Here is a 23,349-nt window from a genome sequence, read left to right as displayed (position 1 = left end):
GATTTAGTATCAAGAGGACTAGACTCCTCCATCTCTAAAGCGATTAACACTTCTTTAAGTAAAGAACGAATAAATTCCATCTTAAATAAATATGAAGATTTATCAGTGTCAATATCTGAGATAGAATCTTCTGAACCAGATAGATCCTCATCAGAAACAGACAAGTCAGAATGATGACGGTCACTTAAAAATTCATCTGAAATATGAGAAGTTTTAAAAGACCTTTTACGTTTACTGGAAGGAGGAACAACAGACAGAGCCTTCCTAATAGATTTAGAAACAAATTCTTTTACATTAACAGGAACATCCTGAGCATTAGATGTTGAAGGAACAACAACAGGTAATGGATTATTACTAATGGAAATACTATCTGCATTAGCAATCATCACAAACTACAGCCGGAGGAACAGTTACCACAAGTTTACAATAAATGCACTTAACTTTGGTAGAACCAGCATCAGGCAGCGTTTTTCCAGAAGTAGATTCTGATCCAGGGTCCAGTTGAGACATCTTGCAATATGTAATAGAAAAAACAACATATAATGCAAAATTATCAAATTCCTTAAATGACAGTTTCAGGAATGGGAAAAAATGCCAATGAACAAGACTCTAGCAAGCAGAAGCAATGAAAAAATGAGACTGAAATAATGTGAAAAAAAGGTGGAGACAAGAATGACGCCCACATTTTTTGGCGCCAAAAATGACGCCCACATTATTGGCGTTAAGTACAATGCCTATATTTTTTGGCGCCAAGTAAGACGCCACATCCGGTGACGCCGACAAAAATGACGCCCAACATTTTTGGCGCAAAAAAACGTCGACTAGGGCGCCGGAAATAACAAAATTTTTGCGCCAAAAAAGTCAGCGCCAAAAATGACGCTATAAAATGAAGCATTTTCAGCCCCTGCGAGCCTAACAGCCCACAGGGAAAAAAGTCAATTGAAAAAAATTTTTAAGGTAAGAAAAAAATAATCTTTCATATGCATTATCCCAATAATGAAACTGACTGTCTGAAATAAGGAATACTGATTACCCTGAATCATGGCAAATATAAGTTTAAACACATATATTTAGAACTTTAAAAATAAAGTGCCCAACCATAGCTTTAGAGTGTCAAATAAAATAAGACTTACTTACCCCAAGACACTCATCTACATATAGTAGAAAGCCAAACCAGTACTGAACGGAGAATCAGTAGAGGTAATGGTATATTAGAGTATTTCGTCGATCTGAAAAGGGAGGTAGGAGAAGAAATCTCTACGACCGATAACAGAGAACCTATGAAATAGATCCCGTAGAAGGAGACCATGGTATTCAAATAGGCAATACTCTCTTCACATCCCTCTGACATTCACTGCACTCTGAGAGGAAAACCGGGCTCCAGCCTGCTGCAAAGCGCATATCAACGAAGAATCTAGCACAAACTTACTTCACCACCTCCACGGGAGGCAAAGTTTGTAAAATTGAATTGTGGGTGTGGTGAGGGGTGTATTTATAGGCATTTTGAGGTTTGGGAAACTTTGCCCCTCCTGGTAGGAATGCATATCCCATACGTCACTAGCTCATGGACTCTTGCTAATTACATGAAAGAAATTGACAACGCATCCACTGCTTCCGCCTGAGGATCCCGGGATCTGGACAGATACCTTGGAAGTTTCTTGTTCAGATGAGAGGCCATCAGATCTATTTCTGGAAGACCCCAGATTCGAACAATCTGAAGAAAAATCTCTGGATGAAGAGACCATTCGCCCGGATGTAACGTCTGGCGACTGAGATAATCCGCTTCCCAATTGTCTACACCTGGTATGTGAACCGCAGAAATTAGACAGGAGCTGGATTCCGCCCATACAAGTATCCGAGATACTTCTTTCATAGCTTGAGGACTGAGAGTCCCACCTTGATGATTGACATATGCCACGGTTGTGACATTCTCTGTTTGAAAACAAATAAACGATTCTCTCTTCAGAAGAGGCCAAAATTGAAGAGCTCTGAAAATCGCAAGGAGTTCCAAAATGTTGATTGGTAATCTCGCCTCCTGAGATTCCCAAACCCCTTGCGCTGTCAGAGATCCCCATACAGCTCCCCAACCTGATAGACTTGCATCTGTTGAGATCACAGTCCAGGTTGGACGAACAAAAGAGGCCCCTTGAATTAAACGATGGTGATCCATCCACCAAGTTAGAGATGATCGAACATTGGGATTTAAGGATATTATTTGTGATATCCTTGTATAATCCCTGCACCACTGGTTCAGCATACAAAGCTGGAGTGGTCTCGTGTGAAAACAAGCAAAAGGGATCGCGTCCGATGCAGCAGTCATGAGACCTAAAATCTCCATGCATAATGCTACCGAAGGGAACGATTGAGACTGAAGGCTTTGACAGGCTGAAACCAATTTCAGACGTCTCTTTTCTGTCAGAGACAAAGTCATGGACACTGAATCTATTTGGAAACCTAAAAAGGTTACCCTTGTCTGAGGAATCAAGGAACTCTTTGGCAAATTGATCCTCCAACCTTGACTTTGAAGAAACAACAAAAGTTGATTCGTATGAGATTCTGCAGAATGTGAAGACTGAGCAAGTACCAAGATATCGTCCAAATAAGGAAATACCGCAATACCCTGTTCTCTGATTACAGAGAGAAGGGCACCGAGAACCTTCGAAAAGATCCTTGGTGCTGTTGCTAGACCAAATGGAAGAGCAATAAACTGGTAATGCTTGTCTAGAAAAGAGAATCTCAGAAACTGATAGTGATCTGGATGAATTGGAATATGCAGGTATGCATCCAGTAAGTCTATTGTAGACATATAATGCCCTTGCTGAACAAAAGGCAGAATAGTTCTTATAGTCACCATTTTGAATGTTGGTATCCTTACAAAACGATTGAAAATCTTTAGGTCCAGAACTGGTCTGAAAGAATTCTCTTTCTTTGGTACGATGAATAGATTCGAATAAAACCCCAGACCTTGTTCCAGAACTGGAACTGGTATAATTACCCCAGCTAACTCTAGGTCTGAAACACATTTCAGAAACGCCTGAGCCTTCACTGGATTGACTGGAATGCGTGAGAGAAAGAATCTTCTCACAGACGGTCTTACTTTGAAACCTATTCTGTACCCTTGCGAAACAATGTTCTGAATCCAAAGATTGCGAACCGAATTGATCCAAACCTCTTTGAAAAATCGTAACCTGCCCCCTACCAGCTGCGCTGGAATGAGGGCCGCACCTTCATGCGGATTTAGGAGCTGGTTTTGACTTTCTAGAAGGCTTGGATTTATTCCAGACTGGATTAGGTTTCCAACCGGAAACTGTTCCTTTAGGGGAAGGATCGGACTTCTGACGAAAGGAACGAAAACGATTAGCAGCCCTGTAATTACCTTTAGATTTTTTGCCCTGAGGCAAAAAGGCACCCTTCCCTCCAGTAACAGTTGAAATTATAGAATCCAATTGAGAACCAAACAACTTATTACCTTGGAAAGAGAGAGAAAGCAAAGTTGACTTAGAAGTCATATCTACATTCCAGGATTTAAGCCATAAAGCTCGTCTAGCTAAAATAGCTAAAGGCATATACCGGACATCAACTCTAATGATATCAAAAATGGCATCACAGACAAAGTTATTAGCGTGTTGAAAAAGTTTAACAATGCTATATGTATTATGATCTGTCACTTGTTGCGCTAAAGCCTCCAACAAGAAAGTTGAAGCTGCTTCAACATCAGCCAAGAGATAGCAGGTCTTAGTAGATTACCTGAACATAAATAAGCTTTTCTTAAAAAATATTCAATTTTCCTATCTAAAGGATCTTTAAACAAAGTGCTATCTGCCGTAGGAATAGCAGTACGTTTGGCAAGAGTAGAGATAGCCCCATCGACTTTAGGGATTTTATCCCAAAACTCCAATCTATCAGATGGCACAGGGTACAATTTCTTAAACCTTGGAGAAGGAGTAAATGAAGTACCCAGACTATCCCATTCCCTAGCAATCACATCTGAGATAGCATCAGGAACTGGAAAAACTTCCGGAATTAACACATGAGGTTTATAAACCAAATTTAAACGTTTAGCAGTTTTAGTATCAAGAGGACTAGACTCCTCCATATCTAAAGCAATCAAAACTTCTTTAAGTAATGAACGAATAAACTCCATCTTAAATAAATATGAAGATTTATCAGTATCAATAACTGAAGTAGAATCTTCTGAACCGGAAAAAACCTCATCAAACAGATAAGTCAGAATGATGGCGGTCACCTAAAAATTCTTCTGAAGTGTGAGAAGTTTTGAAAGACCTTTTACGTTTACTGGAAGGAGGAATAACAGACAGAGCCTTCCTAATAGAATTAGAAACAAATTCTTTAACATTAACAGGAACATCCTGAAGAATAGATGTTGAAGGAACAACAACAGGTAAAGGATTATTACTAATGGAAACACAATCTGCATTGGAAAGTTTATCATGACAGTTTTCACAAACTAAAGCTGGAGGAACAGTTACCGCAAGTTTACAACATATACACTTAACTTTGGTAGAACCAGCATCAGGCAGCGTCTGTCCATTAGTGGATTTAGATCCAGGGTCAGGGTGAGACATCTTGCAATATGTAATAGAAAAAACAACATATAAAGCAAAATTATCAAATTCCTTAAATGACAGTTTCAGGAATGGGAAAGAATGCAAAAAATAAGCTTCTAGAACCAGAAGCAAAGAAAAAGAAATGTTTAAATAATGTGATTAAAAAAAAAAAAAAGAAACATTTTCTGCCCCCGCGAGCCTAACAGCATGCAGGAAAAAATGGTCAAATGAAATTTTTCAAGGTAAGAAAAAATATTTAAATGCATTATCCCAATAATGAAACTGACAGTCTGTATTTAAAAAGGAATACTGATTATCCTGAATCAAGGCAAAACACAATTTATGCTTAACTGATAAATGTATTTCTCTTGTGGTGTATCCAGTCCACGGATCATCCATTACTTGTGGGATATTCTCATTCCCAACAGGAAGTTGCAAGAGAACACCCACAGCAGAGCTGTAATATAGCTCCTCCCCTAACTGTCATAGCCAGTCATTCGACCGAAAACAAGCCGAGAAAGGAGGAACCATAGGGTGCAGTGGTTACTGTAGTTTAAATTTAAAAATTACCTGCCTTAAAATGACAGGGCGGGCCGTGGACTGGATACACCACAAGAGAAATAAATTTATCAGGTAAGCATAAATTGTGTTTTCTCTTGTAAGGTGTATCCAGTCCACGGATCATCGATTACTTGTGGGATACCAATACCAAAGCTAAAGTACACGGATGAAGGGAGGGACAAGGCAGGAACTTAAATGGAAGGAACCACTGCCCGTAAAACCTCTCCCCCAAATATAGCCTCCGAAGAAGCAAAAGTATCAAATTTGTAAAATTTTGAAAAAATATGAAGCGAAGACCAAGTCGTCGCCTTGCAAATCTGATCAAAAGAAGCCTCATTTTTAAAGGCCCAAGTGGAAGCCATAGCTCTAGTGGAATGAGCTGTAATCCTTTCAGGAGGCTGCTGTCCAGCAGTCTCATAGGCTAAGCGGATTAAGCGTCTTAGTCAAAAAGAAAAAGAGGTTGCCGAAGCCTTTTGACCTCTCCTCTGTCCAGAGTAGACAACAAACAAAGCAGATGTTTGACGAAAATCTTTAGCAGCTTGTAAGTAAAACTTTAAAGCACGGACCACGTCCAGATTGTGTAACACAAGGATGGAACAACAATCTCTTGATTGATATTCTTGTTAGATACCACCTTAGGTAAGAACCCAGGTTTGGTACGCAGGACTACCTTATCCATATGAAAAATCAGATAAGGAGAATCACATTGTAAGGCAGATAGCTCAGAGACTCTACGAGCCGAGGAAATAGCTACCAAAAAAAGAACTTTCCAAGATAAAAGCTTGATATCTATGGAATGAAGAGGTTCAAACGGAACTCCTTGAAGAACCTTAAGAACCAAGTTTTAGCTCCATGGTGGAGCAACAGGTTTAAACACAGGCTTGATTCTAACTAAAGCCTGACAAAATGCCTGAACGTCTAGAACATCTGCCAGACGCTTAACTAGCTGACAATCCTTTTTCCAAACCTTCTTGGAGAAAAGATAATATCCTAGCAATCCTGACCTTACTCCATGAGTAACCCTTGGATTCACACCAATAAAGATATCTACGCCATACCTTATGGTAAATTTTCCTGGTGACAGGCTTTCGTGCCTGTCTTAAGGTATCAATAACTGACTCGGAGAAGCCACGCTTAGATAAAATCAAGCGTTCAATCTCCAGGCAGTCAGCGCCTCAGAGAAATTAGATTAGGATGGTTGAAAGGACCCTGAAGTAGAAGGTCCTGTTTCAGAGGCAGAGACCATGGTGGAAAGGATGACATGTCCACTAGATCTGCATACCAGGTCCTGCGTGGCACGCAGGTGCTATCAGAATCACTGATGCTCTCTCCTGCTTGATCTTGGCAATCAGTCGAGGGAGCAGAGGAAACAGTGGAAACACATAAGCCAGGTTGAAAGACCAGGGCGCTGCTAGAGCATCTATCAGTGTCGCCTTGGGAACCCTGGACCTGGATCCGTAACACGGAAGCTTGGTGTTCTGGCGAGACGCCATGAGATCCAGTTCTGGTTTGCCCCAACGATGAATCAGTTGTGCAAATACCTCCGGATGGAGTTCCCACTCTCCCGGATGAAAAGTCTGACGACTTAGAAAATCCGCCTCCCAGTGCTCTACACCTGGGATATGGATAGCTGATAGGTGGCAAGAGTGAATCTCTGCCCATGCGAATTAGTTTTGAAACTTCTAACATCTCTAGGGAACTTCTCGTTCCCCCTTGATGGTTGATGTAAGCTACAGTCGTGATGTTGTCCGACTGAAATCTGATGTACCTCAGAGTTGCTAACTGAGGCCAAGCCTGAAGAGCCTTGAATATCGCTCTTAGTTCCAGAATATTTAATGGAAGGAGAGACTCCTCCTGAGTCCACGATCCCTGAGCCTTCAGGGAGTTCCAGACTGCACCCCAACCTAGAAGGCTGGCATCTGTCGTAACAATTGTCCAATCTGGCCTGCGAAAGGTCATACCTTTGGACAGATGGACCCGAGATAGCCACCAGAGAAGAGAATCCCTGGTCTCTTGGTCCAGATTCAGTTGAGGGGACAAATCTGTGTAATCCCCGTTCCACTGACTGAGCATGCATAGTTGCAGCGGTCTGAAATGTAAGCGTGCAAACGGCACTATATCCATTGCCACTACCATTAAGCCGATTACTTCCATACACTGAACCACCAAAGGGCGCGGAATGGAATGAAGAACCCGGCAGGAATTTAGAAGCTTTGATAACCTGGACTCCGTCAGGTGAATTTTCATTTCTACAGAATCTATCAGAGTCCCTAGAAAGGAAACTCTTGTGAGTGGGGATAGAGAACTCTTTTCCTCGTTCACTTTCCACCCATGCGACCACAGAAATGCCAGTACTACGTCCGTATAAGACTTGGCAATTTGGAAGTTTGACGCCTGTATCAGGATGTCGTCTAAATAAGGGGCTACTGCTATGCCCCGCGGCCTTAGGACCGCCATAAGCGACCCTAGAACCTTTGTAAAGATTCTTGGGGCTGTAGCTAATCCCAAGGGAAGAGCTACAACTGGTAATGCCTGTCTTTAAAGGCAAACCTGAGAAACCGATGATGATCTTTGTGTATCGGAATGTGAAGATAAGCATCCTTTAGATCCACTGTAGTCATATATTGACCCTCCTGGATCAGTGGTAGGATGGTACGAATAGTTTACATCTTGAACGACGGAACTTTGAGGAATTTGTTTAAGATCTTTAGATCCAAAATTGGTCTGAAGGTTCCCTCTTTTTTGGGAACCACAAACAGATTTGAGTAAAAACCCTGTCCCTGTTCCTCCTTTGGAACTGGATGGATCACTCCCATAACTAGGAGGTCTCGTACACAGTGTAAGAATGCCTCTCTCTTTATCTGGTGTGCAGATAATTGTGAAAGGTGAAATCTCCCTTTTGGGGGGGAAGCTTTGAAGTCCAGAAGATATCCCTGGGATATAATTTCCAACGCCCAGGGATCCTGAACATCTCTTGCCCACGCCTGGGGAAAGAGTGAAAGTCTGCCCCCTACTAGATCCGTTCCCGGATAGGGGGCCGTTCCTTCATGCTGTCTTAGAGGCAGCAGCAGGCTTTTTTACCTGCTTACCTTTTTTCCAGGTCAGGTTTGGTCTCCAGACCGTCTTGGATTGAGCAAAAGTTCCCTCTTGTTTATTATTAGAGGAAGTTGATGCCGCACCTGCCTTGAAGTTTTGAAAGGCACGAAAATTAGACTGTTTGGCCCTAGATTTTGACCTGTCCTGAGGAAGGGCATGACCTTTTCCTCCAGTGATATCAGCAATAATCTCCTTCAACCAGGCCCGAATAGGGTCTGCCCCTTGAAGGGAATGCTAAGTAGCTTAGATTTTGAAGTCACGTCAGCTGACCATGATCTAAGCCATAGCGCTCTGCGCGCCTGTATAGCAAAACCAGAATTCTTAGCCGTTAGTTTAGTCAAATGAACAATGGCATCAGAATAAAAGTATTGGCTAGCTTAAGTGCTCTAAGTTTGCCAAGTATGTCATCCAACGGATTCTCTACCTGTAAAGCCTCTTCCAGAGACTCAAACCAGTACCCTGCAGCAGCAGTGACAGTGGCAATGCATGCAAGGGGCTGTAGGATAAAACCTTGTTGAATAAATATTTTCTTAAGGTAACCTCTAGTTTTTTATCCATTGGATCTAAAAAAAAAAAAAAGCACAACAGTCCTCGACAGGGATAGTAGTACGCTTTACTAGAGTAGAAACTGCTCCCTCCACCTTAGGGACTGTCTGCCATAAGTCCCGTGTGGTGGCGTCTATTGGAAACATTTTTCTAAAAATAGGAGGGGAAGAGAACAGCACACCTGGTCTATCCCATTCCTTATTAATAATTTCTGTAAACCTTTTAGGTATTTGGAAAAACATCAGTACACACCGGCACTGCAAAGTATTTATCCAGTCTACACAATTTCTCTGGCACTGCAATGGTATCACAGTCATTCAGAGCAGCTAAAACCTCCCTAAGCAACACGCGGATGTGTTCAAGCTTAAATTTAAATGTAGAAATATTAGAATCAGGTATCTTTCCTGAGTCATTAACATCACCCACTGACTGAAGCTCTCTTTCCTCAGCTTCTGCATATTGTGAGGCAGTATCAGACATGGTTCTTAAAGCGTCAGTATGCTCTGCATTTTGTCTCACTCCAGAGCTATCGCGCTTTCCTCTGAATTCAGGCAGTGTGGCTAATACCGCTGACAGTGTATTATCCATGACTGCTGCCATGTCTTGTAAAGTAAACGCTATGGGCGCCCTAGATGTACTTGGCGCCATTTGAGCGTGAGTCCCTTAAGCGGGAGTCAAAGGGTCTGACACGTGGGGAAAGTTAGTCGGCATAACTTCCCCCTTGTCAGATTCCTCTGGTGATAAATTTTTTAAAGACAGAAAATTATCTTTATTGCATAAAATGAAATCAGTACATTTTGTACACACTCTAAGAGGGGGTTCCACCACGGCTTTTAAACATAATAAACAAGGAGTTTCTTCTATGTCAGACATGTTTATACAGAATAGCAATGAGACTAGCAAGCTTGGAAAACACTTTAAATCAAGTTAACAAACAAATATAAAAAACGGTACTGTGCCTTTAAGAGAAACAAATTTTGTCAGAATTTGAAAAACAGTGAAAAAATGCAGTAAATCAAACAAAATTTTTAGTGTGTATGTAATAAGCTAACAGAGCATTGCACCCACTTGCAAATGGATGATTAACCCCTTAGTTCAAAAAACTGATCAAAAAACGAAATACTTTTTTTTAACAGTCACAACCAGCTGCCACAGCAAGCTGTGGCCCTACCTTCCCCAATAAACAACTTTGGAAAGCCTTTGGGCCCTTTAGAGATGTCCTATAGCATACAGGGGACTCCCGAGGGAAGCTGGATGTCACAGTTTGTAATTTTAATTGCACCAACTGTAACGTTTATACTACAACAGTGGAAATTGTTTCTAGTCAAAATTTAAGCCAGCCATGTGGAAAAAACTAGGCCCCAATAAAGTTTTATCACCAAAGTATATATAAAAACGATTAAACATGCCAGCAAACGTTTTATATTGCAATATCATAAGGGTATTACCCCTGGGAGTAAGCATGATACCAGTCGTTATTAAATCACTGTATTCAGGCTTAACTTACATTAATCCGGTATCAGCAGCATTTTCTAGTGTTTTCCATCTCTAGAAAAAATTATAACTGCACATACCTGATAGCAGAATAAACTGCACGCCATTCTCTCGCTGAAGTTACCTCATCTGTGTAATCCCCTCAGACATATGTGAGAACAGCAATGGATCTTAGTTACAACCTGCTAAGATCATAGAAACCTCACGCAGATTCTTCTTCTATTTACTGCCTGAGATAAAATAGCACAACTCCGGTACTATTTAAAAATAACAAACTTTTGATTGAAGAAAATAAACTAGCTATATTTAACCACTCTCTCCTACAACGTCCTTGCTTGTTGAGAGTTGCAAGAGAATGACTGGCTATGACAGTTAGGGGAGGAGCTATATTACAGCTCTGCTGTGGGTGTCCTCTTGCAACTTCCTGTTGGGAATGAGAATATCCCACAAGTAATGGATGATCCGTGGACTGGATACACCTTACAAGAGAAATATAAGTTTATAGACATATATTTAGAACTTTACATATAAAGTGCCCAACCACAGCGTAGAGTGTCACAAAAAAAAAGACTTACTTACCCCAGGACACTCCTCTACATGTAGCAGATAGCCAAACCAGTACTGAAACGAGAATCAGTAGAGGTAATGGTATATAAGAGTATATCGTCGATCTGAAAAGGGAGGTAGGAGAAGAAATCTCTACGACCGATAACAGAGAACCTATGAAATAGATCCCCTAGTGGTAGACCATTGTATTCAAATACTCTCTTCACGTCTCTCTGACATTCGCTGCACTTTGAGAGGAAAACCGGGCTTCAACCTGTTGCGAAGCGCATATCAACAAAGAATCTTAAGCACAAACTTACTTCACCACCTCCACGGGAGGCAAAGTTTGTAAAACTGAATTGTGGGTGTGGTGAGGGGTGTATTTATAGGCTTTTTAAGGTTTGGGAAACTTTGCCCCTCCTGGTAGGAATGTATATCCCATACGTCACTAGCTCATGGACTCTTGCTAATTACATGAAAGAAAACAACATATAAAGAAAATTATCTATTTCCTTATATGACAGTTTCAGGAATGGGAAAAAATGCAAATAGCATAGCCCTCTGATAGAGAAAAAAGCAAGAGGCAAACATCAATGGGGTATTGAAATAATGAAAAAAAATAACCGGAAATGACACACTCGCGTCACTAATGACGCAACCCTGTGAAAGGTCTCGGCGTCAAGTATGACGCCGGAAATGACAAACTTGCGTCATAGACTTAACTTTTTCGCGCCAGAAATTTTTTTCACGCCAAGAATGACGCAATAAAGTTTAGCATTTGTCGCACCCGCGGGCCTAATACCGCCTGCAATTTGAAAGAAGTAGTCAATTGAAAAAAAGACTAAACCCCCAGGTAAGAAATAAATTTCATATTTAAAAGATGTTTATATTCCCCAAATATGAAACTGACAGTCTGCAGAAGGAAATACATGAACCCGACTCATGGCTAATATAAGTACAATACATATATTTAGAACTTTATATAAATGCATAAAGTGCCAAACCATAGCTGAGGTGTCTTAAGTAATAAAAAACATACTTACCAAAAGACACCCATCCACATATAGCAGATAGCCAAACCAGTACTAAAACATTTATTAGTAGAGGTAATGGTAAATTGAGAGTATATTGTCGATCTGAAAAGGGAGGTAGGAGATGAATCTCTACGACCGATAACAGAGAACCTATGAAAAAGACCCCCGTTAGGGAAATCATCGTATTCAATAAGTGATACTCCCTTCACGTCCCTCTGACATTCACTGTACTCTGAGAGGAATCGGGCTTCAACAATACTGAGAAGTGCATATCAACGTAGAAATCTTAGCACAAACTTACTTCACCACCTCCATAGGAAGCAAAGTTTGTAAAACTGAATTGTGGGTGTGGTGAGGGGTGTATTTATAGGCATTTTGAGGTTTGGGAAACTTTGCCCCTCCTGGTAGGATTGTATATCCCATATGTCACTAGCTCATGGACTCTTGCCAATTACATGAATGAAATACTCCTGACGATCCGGACCGAGCAGCCTTTGAAAGGAAATGCAAACTGCAAAGAAAGGCAGCCCTTAGCTCCCAGAGAATCTCCACACACCGGAACAAAGAAGTGATCCGGAAAAAAACAAACAGAATTTCCGCCTCAGAATAAGCCCCTCCCATTTGTGGGCGTCACTAAAAGTCCGGCTTCACCATACACAGCCTCTCCTAAGTGTCACACAGTGCCCAAATACTGCCCAAACATAAACCCACACTGGTTTAACAGTCCCTGTAGCCATCAAAGTGCCAAACTCTCATTAAATAAAGAAAATAAAAACCGGCACTTACCCGAGTCATATCTACCCGGCAGCAGGGCAACTCACAGATATGGAAAGGCTTCCTCCCCCATAGACCCGTGGAACAAATGAAGGACTGACTACACTTTATCAGGCATTCCCGATAGGACAGCACCAAACATGGAAGGCACAGTGAAATGAAAAATCCCACCAGTTTCCAAGTGCTCAAAAGCCACCACAGCTCTACTGAAGAGACTGATGTGGAACACAGCTAGACCCCAGTAAAAAACAAAACAGTCAGCTCTGCTTTTAAAAATAATAAATTCTTGATTGAAGAATCTTCAGACACCTAAAAACATTACCACCTCCTTGCTGAAGGCAAAGAAAATGACTGGGGTTGTGGGTAAGGGGAGTGGTATTTAACAGCTTTGCTGTGGTGCTCTTTGCCGCCTCCTGCTGGCCAGGAGTGATATTCCCAATAGTAATTATGATGATCCGTGGATTCACCGTGTCATTAGAAAGAAATATTGTAATTACAAGGTGTTTTATGCCCCTTTAAAATTATGGTAAATATGTATTATGGAAAATTAATTTCATTTTAATAGATCATCCCAATCCAAACCACTATATAATTTTTTTTTAAACGTACTTTTATTTAATAAAAATAGTATTGTAAATCATAACATGATTATTTGTAATCTTTCCCTCCACCCCCTCATAATTTCTCTCCAATGTTATTGTGATGTATAGAGTGGTCCCACCCGCTCTATATGTATGACATGTTGCTTTTAAAAGAGCAACTAAAACTGTGCATGCACATAAGCACTGCTGGAGGAGCTCACATTTTCTATAATGAGTCATATGGCTATAACTTTCATTGGATGAAGGAAAAAAGTTATCAGGATATACACACACTAAGTGCAGTCACAGACTAATTATTTTGGGGCAAAATACACCTGGTTTAATCTAAACCAGTCTGAGGAATTTGATTCCTAATGAGTGAGTATAATTATTATCCGACTCCTAGATTTTAAACAAATGTGTTCCTAGAGGTTTTAAAAGAATAAAGGGAATGCAGAGTCAGGGGTATCTTTTGTTACCTGAGCGTCCTTTGACTCTTGAGAAGGTTTTGTAGTCCTATTAGTCCCTCCTTCCTTTCCGACCAGTTGGAACTAGCACAGTGATTGAGAACCTCTGCCACATCCTCAGTCTGACGCAGGTAGTGAGGAATTCCTCCATTACGTGATCCATAGGATCTCTCAGAGCAGGCGCTTGATGCATCACTGTTTGCATCATCATCTGAGTACATGCCGTATGGTTCATAGCGTCTTCTCACAGGCTTCTTCTGGGCAAAGAAAATGAGCACAAGAAAGTATGGTATGTATTAGCTATTTGTTTTTCATGAAGTTGTGTTTACACTCATGCCATTGTTTGCATGTTCTCTTCAGCTTCCATAACTCTCTCAAGGGATTCCTGCCTCCCTCTAATAATGGGTGCCACCAATTTGAAATCTCTCTTTCACTGCATTCCAGTGCTAATGTGTTTGCACATGTGCAGTAACTCTTCTTCAGATACCTGCAGTGAAACCTAGGTTCCAAAATGGTTGTACCAATAACTAGAGAGAGGTGCATGAAATGTATAGTGTTAAAAAGGATATAAAACAGTCTTTCTTTAGAATTAAAAAAACAAAACAAAAAACAAAAAGTATCAAAAGCAAACAACTGACTTGTTCATTTCAAAATTCTCAGTGTAGCCCCTGCCTACAGCTAGATAAGCAAGCAGACATTACAAAAACTAAGCTCTAATGTCACACATTTTTTTTTGCAGCAAAAGTACTCTGATCATAAGCAATAAACTGACTGGAGCTATTTTTTAAAAAAAATAATTTTTTAATGTATTTATTTTTATCTCCGAGCAACACTTCAAAGGAAAAATAATATTCCTTTGCCTTCCTCTAGATATTCCAACTTACTTGAGGGGCTGTGACATTAAACTTGACATTTCAACAATGGATAAAATGTTTCATTATTGCAAGTGAAACATTATTGCAATAAACATTATTTTGCAGCCTTTTTCTGTAAAAAGGAAATTTATGCTTACCTGATAAATTCATTTTTTTACAATATACCGAGTCCACGGATTTCATCCATTACTTGTGGGATATATTCCTCCTGCTAACAGGAAGTGGCAAAGAGCACCACAGCAGAGCTGCTATATAGCTCCTCCCCTAACTCCTCCCCCCCAGTCATTCGACCGAAGGTATAGGAAGTGAAAGGGAAAGAACCAAAAGGGTGCAGAGGTGACTGAAGTTTAAAGAAAAAATAAATCCTGTCTCAAAATGACAGGGCGGGCCGTGGACTCGGTATATCGTAAAAGAAATTAATTTATCAGGTAAGCATAAATTTCCTTTTCTTTTACAACATATACCTTGTCCACAGATTTTATCCATTACTTGTGGGATACCAATACCAAAGCTTTAGGACACGGATGAAAGGGAGGGACAAGACAGGAACTTAAACGGAAGGCACCACTGCTTGAAGCACCTTTCTCCCAAAAATAGCCTCAGAAGAAGCAAAAGTATCAAATTTGTAAAATTTGGAAAAGGTATTAAGGGAGGACCAAGTTGCAGCCTTACAAATCTGTTCAACAAAAGCCTCGTTCTTAAAAGCCCAAGTAGAAGCCACAGCTCTAGTGGAATGAGCCGTAATCCTTTCAGGGGGCTGCTGTCCAGCAGTCTCGTATGCCAGGCGGATGATGCTTCTCAGCCAAAAAGAGAGAGAGGTAGCCGTAGCTTTTGACCGCTACGCTTCCCAGAATAAACAACAAATAGGGAATATGTCTGACGGAAATCCTTGGTCGTTTGCAAATAGAATTTTAAAGAGCGAACCACATCCAAATTATGCAACAAACGTTCCTTCTTAGAGGAAGGATTAGGACACAAGGAAGGAACCACAATTTCCTGATTAATATTCTTAATTGAAACAACCTTAGGAAGGAATCCAGGTTTAGTACGCAAAACCACCTTATCAGAATGGAATATAAGATAAGGGGAATCACATTGCAACGCAGAAAGCTCAGAAACTCTTCGAGCCGAAGAAATAGCTACTAAAAACAAAACTTTCCAAGATAACAGTTTAATAGCTATGGAATGCATGGGTTCAAACGGAACCCCTTGAAGAACATTAAGAACTAAATTCAAACTCCATGGCGGAGCAATTGTTTTGAACACAGGCTTGATTCTGATTAAAGCCTGACAAAATGCCTGAACATCTGGGACATCTGCCAGACGCTTGTGAAGAAAAATTGACAAAGCAGAAATTTGTCCCTTCAAGGAACTAGCTGATAAACCCTTCTCCAATCCTTATTGGAGAAAAGACAAAATCCTAGGAATCCTAACCTTACTCCATGATTAACCCTTGGATTCACACCAATAAAGATATTTACGCCATATCTTATGGTAAATTTTTCTAGTGACCGGCTTGCGAGCCTGAATCAGAGTATCAATGACCGGCTCAGAGAAACCCAGCTTAGCTAAAATCAAGCGTTCAATCTCCAAGCAGTCAGTTGCAGAGAAGTGAGATTTGGATGTTGGAAAGGACCTTGAATGAGAAGGTCCTTTCTCACAATGGCAGTCTCCATGGTGGCAGAGACAACATGTCCACTAGATCTGCATACCAGGTCCTGCGTGGCCACGCAGGCGCTATTAGAATTACTGAAGCCCTCTCCTGTTTGATTCTGGCAATCACCCGAGGAAGGAGAGGAAAAGGTGGAAACACATAAGCCAGGTTCAACGACCAAGGTACTGCTAGAGCATCTATCAGTACAGCCTGGGGATCCCGTGACCTGGACCCGTAACTTGGAAGCTTGGCATTCTGTTGAGATGCCATCAGATCCAATTCCGGTGTGCCCCATTGATGAGTCAAAGTTGCAAACACCTCCGGGTGGAGTTCCCACTCCCCCGGATGAAAAGTCTGACGACTTAGAATATCCGCTTCCCAGTTTTCTACTCCTGGGATATAGATCGCAGACAGATGGCAAGAGTGAGCCTCCGCCCATCGAATTATCTTTGATACTTCTATCATCGCTAGAGAACTCCTTGTTCCCCCCTGATGATTGATATACGCCACAGTCGTGATGTTGTCCGACTGAAACCTTATGAACTTGGCCGAGGCCAACTGAGGCCACGCTAGCAGCGCGTTAAATATCGCTCTCAGTTCTAGAATATTGATTGGTAATTGAGACTCCGCCTGAGTCCACACACCCTGAGCCTTCAGGGAATTCCAGACTGCACCACAAACCAAAAAGACTGGCGTCCGTCGTTACTATTACCCAAGATGGCCTGCACAAACACATCCCTTGGGACAGTTTGTCCTGCGACAACCACCACTGAAGAGAGTCTCTGGTCTCTTGGTCCAGATTTATCTGAGGAGATAAATTTGCATAATCCCCATTCCACTGACTGAGCATGCACAGTTGTAGTGGTCTGAGATGAAAGCAAGCAAATGGGATGATATCCATTGCCGCTACCATGAGCCCGATGACTTCCATACACTGAGCCACTGATGGCCGATGAATGGACTGCAGAGCCCTGCAAGTAATTAGAATCTTTGATTTTCTGACTTCTGTCAAATATTTTCATGTTCGCTGAGTATATCAGAGTTCCCAGGAATGGAACTCTTGTCTGTGGAACTAGTGAACTTTTCCCTACATTCACTTTCCAACCGTGAGTTCTCAGAAAAGACAGCACGATGTCTGTGTGAGATTTGGACAGATAAGTTGACGCCTGGATCAAGATATCGTCCAGATAAGACGCCACCGCTATGCCTCGCGGCCTGAGAACCGCTAGAAGAGACCCTAGAACCTTTGTGAAGATCCTGGGGGCCGTGGCCAACCCGAAGGGAAGGGCCACAAACTGATAATGTCTGTCCTGAAATGCAAATCACAGGAAATGATGATGGTCCTTGTGGATAGGGATGTGAAGATACGCATCCTTCAGGTCCACCGCGGTCATGTATTGACCCTCCTGGATCATAGGCAGAATTGTACGAATGGTCTCCAATCTTGAACGATGGGACTCTGAGAAGCTTGTTTAGACACTTGAGATCTAAAATCGGTCTGAAGGTTCCCTCTTTTTTTGGGAACCATGAATAGGTTTGAATAGAACCCCTGCCCTTGTTCCCGATCTGGAACTGGGCAAATTACACCCATGGTGTAGAGGTCTTTTACTCAGCGTAAGAACGCCTCTCTTTTTGTCTGGTCTACAGACAATCGTGAAAGATGAAATCTTCCCCTTGGGGGGAAGTCCTTGAATTCCAACTGATACCCCTGGGTTACAATTTCCAGTGCCCAGGGATCCTGTACATCCCTTGCCCAAGCCTGAGCAAAGAAAGATAGTCTGCCCCCTACCAGATCCGGTCCCGGATCGGGGGCTGCCCCTTCATGCTGTCTTGGTAGCAGCAGCAGGCTTTTTGACTTGTTTACCTTTATTCCAGGCCTGGTTAGGTCTCCAGACCGCCTTGGACTGCGCAAAGTTCCCTTCCTGCTTAGTGGAAGAAGAGGAAGCAGAGGAAGTTCCTTTAAAATTTCGAAAGGAACGAAAATTATTCTGTTTACTCCTCATCTTGAGGGGCTTGTCCTGAGGTAGGGTGTGACCCTTACCTCCAGTAATGTCAGAGATTATTTCCTTCAGTTCAGGCCCGAATAGGGTCTTACCCTTGAAGGGAATAGTCAAAAGCTTAGATTTAGATGATAAGTCAGCCGACCATGATTTTAGCCATAACGCTCTACACGCTACAATGGCAAAGCCTGCATTTTTCACTGCTAATTTAGCAAGCTGAAAAGCAGCATCAGTCATAAAAGAATTTGCTAGTTTAAGAGCCTTAATTCTGTCTAAGATGTCCTCTAAAGGTGTCTCAACCTTCAGAGACTCTTCCAGGGTGTCAAACCAAAAGGCAGCTGCAGTAGTTACTGGAACCATGCAAGCTATAGGCTGTAATAGAAAACCCTAGTGAACAAAACATTTCTTTAGAAGACCCTCCAATTTTTTATCCATAGGGTCTTTAAACGCACAACTGTCCTCAATGGGTATAGTTGTACATTTAGCTAAAGTAGAAATAGCTCCCTCCACCTTGGGAATTAATTGCCAAAAATCCTGCATGGAGTCAGATATGGGAAACATTTTCTTAAAATTAGGAGGGGGAGAAAACGGTATACCTGGTCTATCCATTACTTCTTAATTTCCTAAATTCTCTTAGGAACCGGAAAAACATCCGTGTAAGTAGGTACTTCCAAATATTTGTCCATTTTACACAATTTTTCTGGAGGAATCGTGATCGGGTCACAATCATCCAGTCTCGCCAGAAACTCCCTGAGCAATAAGTGGAGGTGTTCTAATTTAAATTTAAAGGACACGAAGTCTGAATCTGTCTGAGGTACCAAATTTCCTGACTCTGAAATTTCTCCCTCAGACATGAAACCCCTAACCCCCAAATCAGAGCATTGGGAGTTAACATCGGAAATAGCCACTAAGACGTCAGAGGGTTCAGTATTTGCATTAATATCTGACCTATGGCGTTTACCCTGCAAACCTGGCAGTTTAGACAATACCTCTGCAAGGGTAGTAGACATGACTGCGGCCATATCTTGCAAAGTAAAAGAAGTAGACGCACTAGACTTACTTGGCTTCGCTTGCGTGGGCGTTAAAGGTTGTGACACTTGGGGAGAATTAAATAGCATATCCCGATTCTCTGCAGAATGAGAATCTTCCTGAGGTCCACTTTCTTTATTTAAAATGTGATCCTTACAGTTTAAGGCCCTTTCAGTACAAGAAAGGCACATTGTAAGAGGGGGTTCCACCATGGCTTCTAAACACATAGAACACTGACTTCCCATGTCAGACATGTTGTACAGACTAGTAATAACAGCACAAGTCTTTCCCAATCTTTATTATATGTGAAAAACAATTCAGCACAAAAACGGTTACTGCGCCTTTAAGAATAAAAAGTGTACACTGTTTTTGCAAGTCCTTAAAACGATAATCAAAAAGAACAATGTTGTTGTTTTTAGAGCCTAATGTGCCATTGGATGTTGCACCACAAGCAAAAGGAGAGTTAAATTTTAATTTCAGAAAATTAGGCAGGAAAAAAACAATCTGCAGACAATTCTTTACTTAATGACTTCTGCACCTCGACACAGCTCTGCTGTGGTGCCTACCTGCCCCCAAGACCTGTCAAAACGATCCGGTCCCACTCCAAAGTACAGCCTTACAGTCTGGTTCCAACCGGAGCTAATGGCTGCTACCTCTCCAGAAAACTAACTGTGCACTGAAGAGCGAAATTAGGCCCCGCCCATCATGTCTGATGAGCCAAAACTAGAGCAAACCGCATGGGAAGCGTTTTTCAAATAACATATGTACACACTGCTTCATTTTGCAATAAAAATGCCATGTGAACCCCACATAAAATATTAAACACAGCCTCAATAAACCCCATAATCGTCTACTATAGGTTTCCTAGGCTGCCCCAGTGTCTAAACACATAGCCCATAAGCATCCCATGTTATTTAGAATGGGATAATAATACACAGGTTACCACAGTACCACCCTGTAATAAGGAATACTGCTTACCCTTGCCCCGCATGGGCAATATGTCAGCCAAGTTCTGATATATCATGTCTCCTCAGAATGTAAATGACTGCACATACCTTGAAATTGCTTGCAGCAATAAATCGTTCCCCCATACTGTAGACTTCTCCTGTACTTCCTCAGCAACACTTGTGGGAACGAACATCAATCTTAGTTACTACTGCTAAGATCATCACACTCAAGGCATGATTCTTCTTCCATATCATGCCAGAGTAAAAACAGTACACACCGGTACCATTTAAAATAAAAAATTCTTGATTGAAGAAAAACTAAACTATCTTTTTATCACCACATAAACTTTACCCTTCCTATTGCTATGCATAGTCAAAGAGAATAACTGGGGGGAAGAGTTAGGGGAGGAGCTATATAGCAGCTCTGCTGTGGTGCTCTTTGCCACTTCCTGTTAGCAGGAGGAATATATCCCACAAGTAATGGATGAAATCCGTGGACTCTGTATATCTTGTAAAAGAAATATATTTAAAATTGTGTGTTTTTCACTTTCTCCCAGCGAGACTTGTGTTAATACTTTTAGGCAATTTACATGAGCTGCTTACTTTTCCCTCCCTAAACTTCTAATGGTGTCACATGGTTTTAAAAGGTGGATTATCAGTTTTGCATCAACTACTATGATAGGAAAATCATTCTTTGCAATAGTAACTAAGTTGAATCAGTCCTAAACCTTCTTAAAGGACCACTAAACACAGTAGTATAACAATCAATAAATACACAATACAATTTCAAATAAGTATTGTAGATTTATTTCTGACAAATTAAGTTACATTTTCCTTCCTAATGCATCATGTGAAAGCCATGAGCCAATCACAAAATGCATATATGTATATCCTGTGCATCATGCAAATGCTCAGTAGGAGCTGGTGCCTCAGAATGTGTGCATATAAAAAGATTGTGCACATTTAGATAATGGAAGTGAATTGGAAAGTTCTTTAAAGTGAAGGCAAACTTTGGTGAATGAAAGCCCGTTTTTTAAAAATACTATTAAAAACAAGGGCACTTTCATTCAAAGTTTACAAAGCAGCCGTTTTGTTGAAAAAAATTACCTTTTTTTCTTTTCACTGCTACAGCAGCTTCCCCCACCTAGAGATCCTCTATTCACACGTCAGCAATGACTAATCTGGCTTCCTCCAATCACAGCATGGCCGCAGGCAATGTCTACCCTGGGGGGAAAGCTGTGATTGGATCATTGCTGACGTGTGAATAGAGGATCTTTAGGTGAGGGAATCTGCTCTAGCTGTGAAAAGAAAACAAAGGTAATTTTTTTAACAAAACGGCTGCTTTCCTATGGTATATGTCTTGAGGATCTGGAACATTTTTAAAAAAAGTTAAAAATAAACATTTAAAAATCTTAAAACCAGCTTAGCACCCAGGTGGGAAATGGCTTAGCAAACAAATGGTTAAAGGGATATGAAACCCAAAAGGTTTCTTTCATGATTCAGATAGTGCAAAGATACACTTGGTATCTTTTGTTGAAAAGCAGGGATGCATGCTTAGGAGCCGGCCCATTTCTGGAGCACTATATGGCAGCAGTTTTGCAAGAATGTTATCCATTTGCAAGATCACTAGAGGGCAGCACTATTTCCTGCCATGTAGTGCTCCAGATGCCTACCTAGGTATCTCTTTAACACAGAATATCAGTGGAACAAAGCAAATTTGATAAAATTAATAGAAGTAAATTCAAAACTTTTTAAAAATTGTATGCTCAGTTTGAATCCCAAAGAAAATATTAGGGTTTCATATCCCTTTAAGGAAATACAGGAGGGCCGGCTTCCCCAGTCTGCACTTGTGCACACAGAGTTTGTGCTATATCTGAATATTAGTTTGTCATTGGTTAGCAAGGGTACTTTTGTTCCGGGGGACAGGGGCAGTGAAAAGAATAAACATAAAAAATATACTTGTGACAAAAATATAAATTTATGCTTACCTGATAAATTTCTTTATTTCCGGACATAGAGAGTCCACAACGTCATTCCAATTACTAGTGGGATATTCACTCCTGGCCAGCAGGAGGAGAAAAACATAATTTATGCTTACCTGATAAATTCCTTTCTTCTGTAGTGTGATCAGTCCACGGGTCATCATTACTTGTGGGATATTAACTGCTCCCCTACAGGAAGTGCAAGAGGATTCACCCAGCAGAGTTGCTATATAGCTCCTCCCCTCTACGTCACCTCCAGTCATTCGACCAAGGACCAACGAGAAAGGAGAAGCCAAGGGTGTAGTGGTGACTGGAGTATAATTTAAAAAATATTTACCTGCCTTAAAAAACAGGGCGGGCCGTGGACTGATCACACTACAGAAGAAAGGAATTTATCAGGTAAGCATAAATGATGTTTTCTTCTGTTAAGTGTGATCAGTCCACGGGTCATCATTACTTGTGGGATACCAATACCAAAGCAAAAGTACACGGATGACGGGAGGGATAGGCAGGCTCTTTATACAGAAGGAACCACTGCCTGAAGAACCTTTCTCCCAAAAATAGCCTCCGAGGAAGCAAAAGTGTCAAATTTGTAAAATTTGGAAAAAGTATGAAGCGAAGACCAAGTTGCAGCCTTGCAAATCTGTTCAACAGAGGCCTCATTCTTAAAGGCCCAAGTGGAAGCCACAGCTCTAGTGGAATGAGCTGTAATTCTTTCAGGAGGCTGCTGTCCAGCAGTCTCATAAGCTAAACGAATTATGCTACGAAGCCAAAAAGAGAGAGAGGTAGCAGAAGCTTTTTGACCTCTCCTCTGACCAGAGTAAACGACAAACAGGGAAGACGTTTGTCGAAAATCTTTAGTTGCCTGTAAATAAAATTTAAGGGCACGAACTACATCCAGATTGTGCAAAAGACGTTCCTTCCTCGAAGAAGGATTTGGGCACAAGGATGGAACAACAATCTCCTGATTGATATTCCTGTTAGTGACTACCTTAGGTAAGAACCCAGGCTTAGTACGCAGAACTACCTTATCCGAGTGAAAAATCAAATAAGGAGAATCACAATGTAAGGCTGATAACTCAGAGACTCTTCGAGCCGAGGAAATAGCCATTAAAAATAGAACTTTCCAAGATAACAACTTTATATCAATGGAATGAAGGAATGTAAAACGTTAAGAACAAGGTTTAAACTCCAT

The 23,349-nt window shown here is 41.2% G+C and overlaps 1 protein-coding gene across 1 annotated transcript in view; it reads right to left on the bottom strand.

The window, feature by feature from the left end:
* The window catches only part of CLASP1 (cytoplasmic linker associated protein 1), a 905,754-nt gene that overhangs the window by 409,342 nt on the left and 473,063 nt on the right, over positions 1 to 23,349 (bottom strand). Inside the window, exon 24 of the mRNA XM_053712150.1 lies at positions 13,680 to 13,924. Coding sequence (XP_053568125.1) covers positions 13,680 to 13,924 — 245 coding nt within the window. The remainder of the gene's footprint in view (positions 1 to 13,679; positions 13,925 to 23,349) is intronic.

Source organism: Bombina bombina, chromosome 1 (assembly GCF_027579735.1).
Source record: "Bombina bombina isolate aBomBom1 chromosome 1, aBomBom1.pri, whole genome shotgun sequence".
Taxonomy (NCBI): domain Eukaryota; kingdom Metazoa; phylum Chordata; class Amphibia; order Anura; family Bombinatoridae; genus Bombina; species Bombina bombina.
The sequence above is the reverse complement of the archived record's forward strand: the minus strand, read 5'-3'. Positions and strand labels throughout refer to the sequence as shown.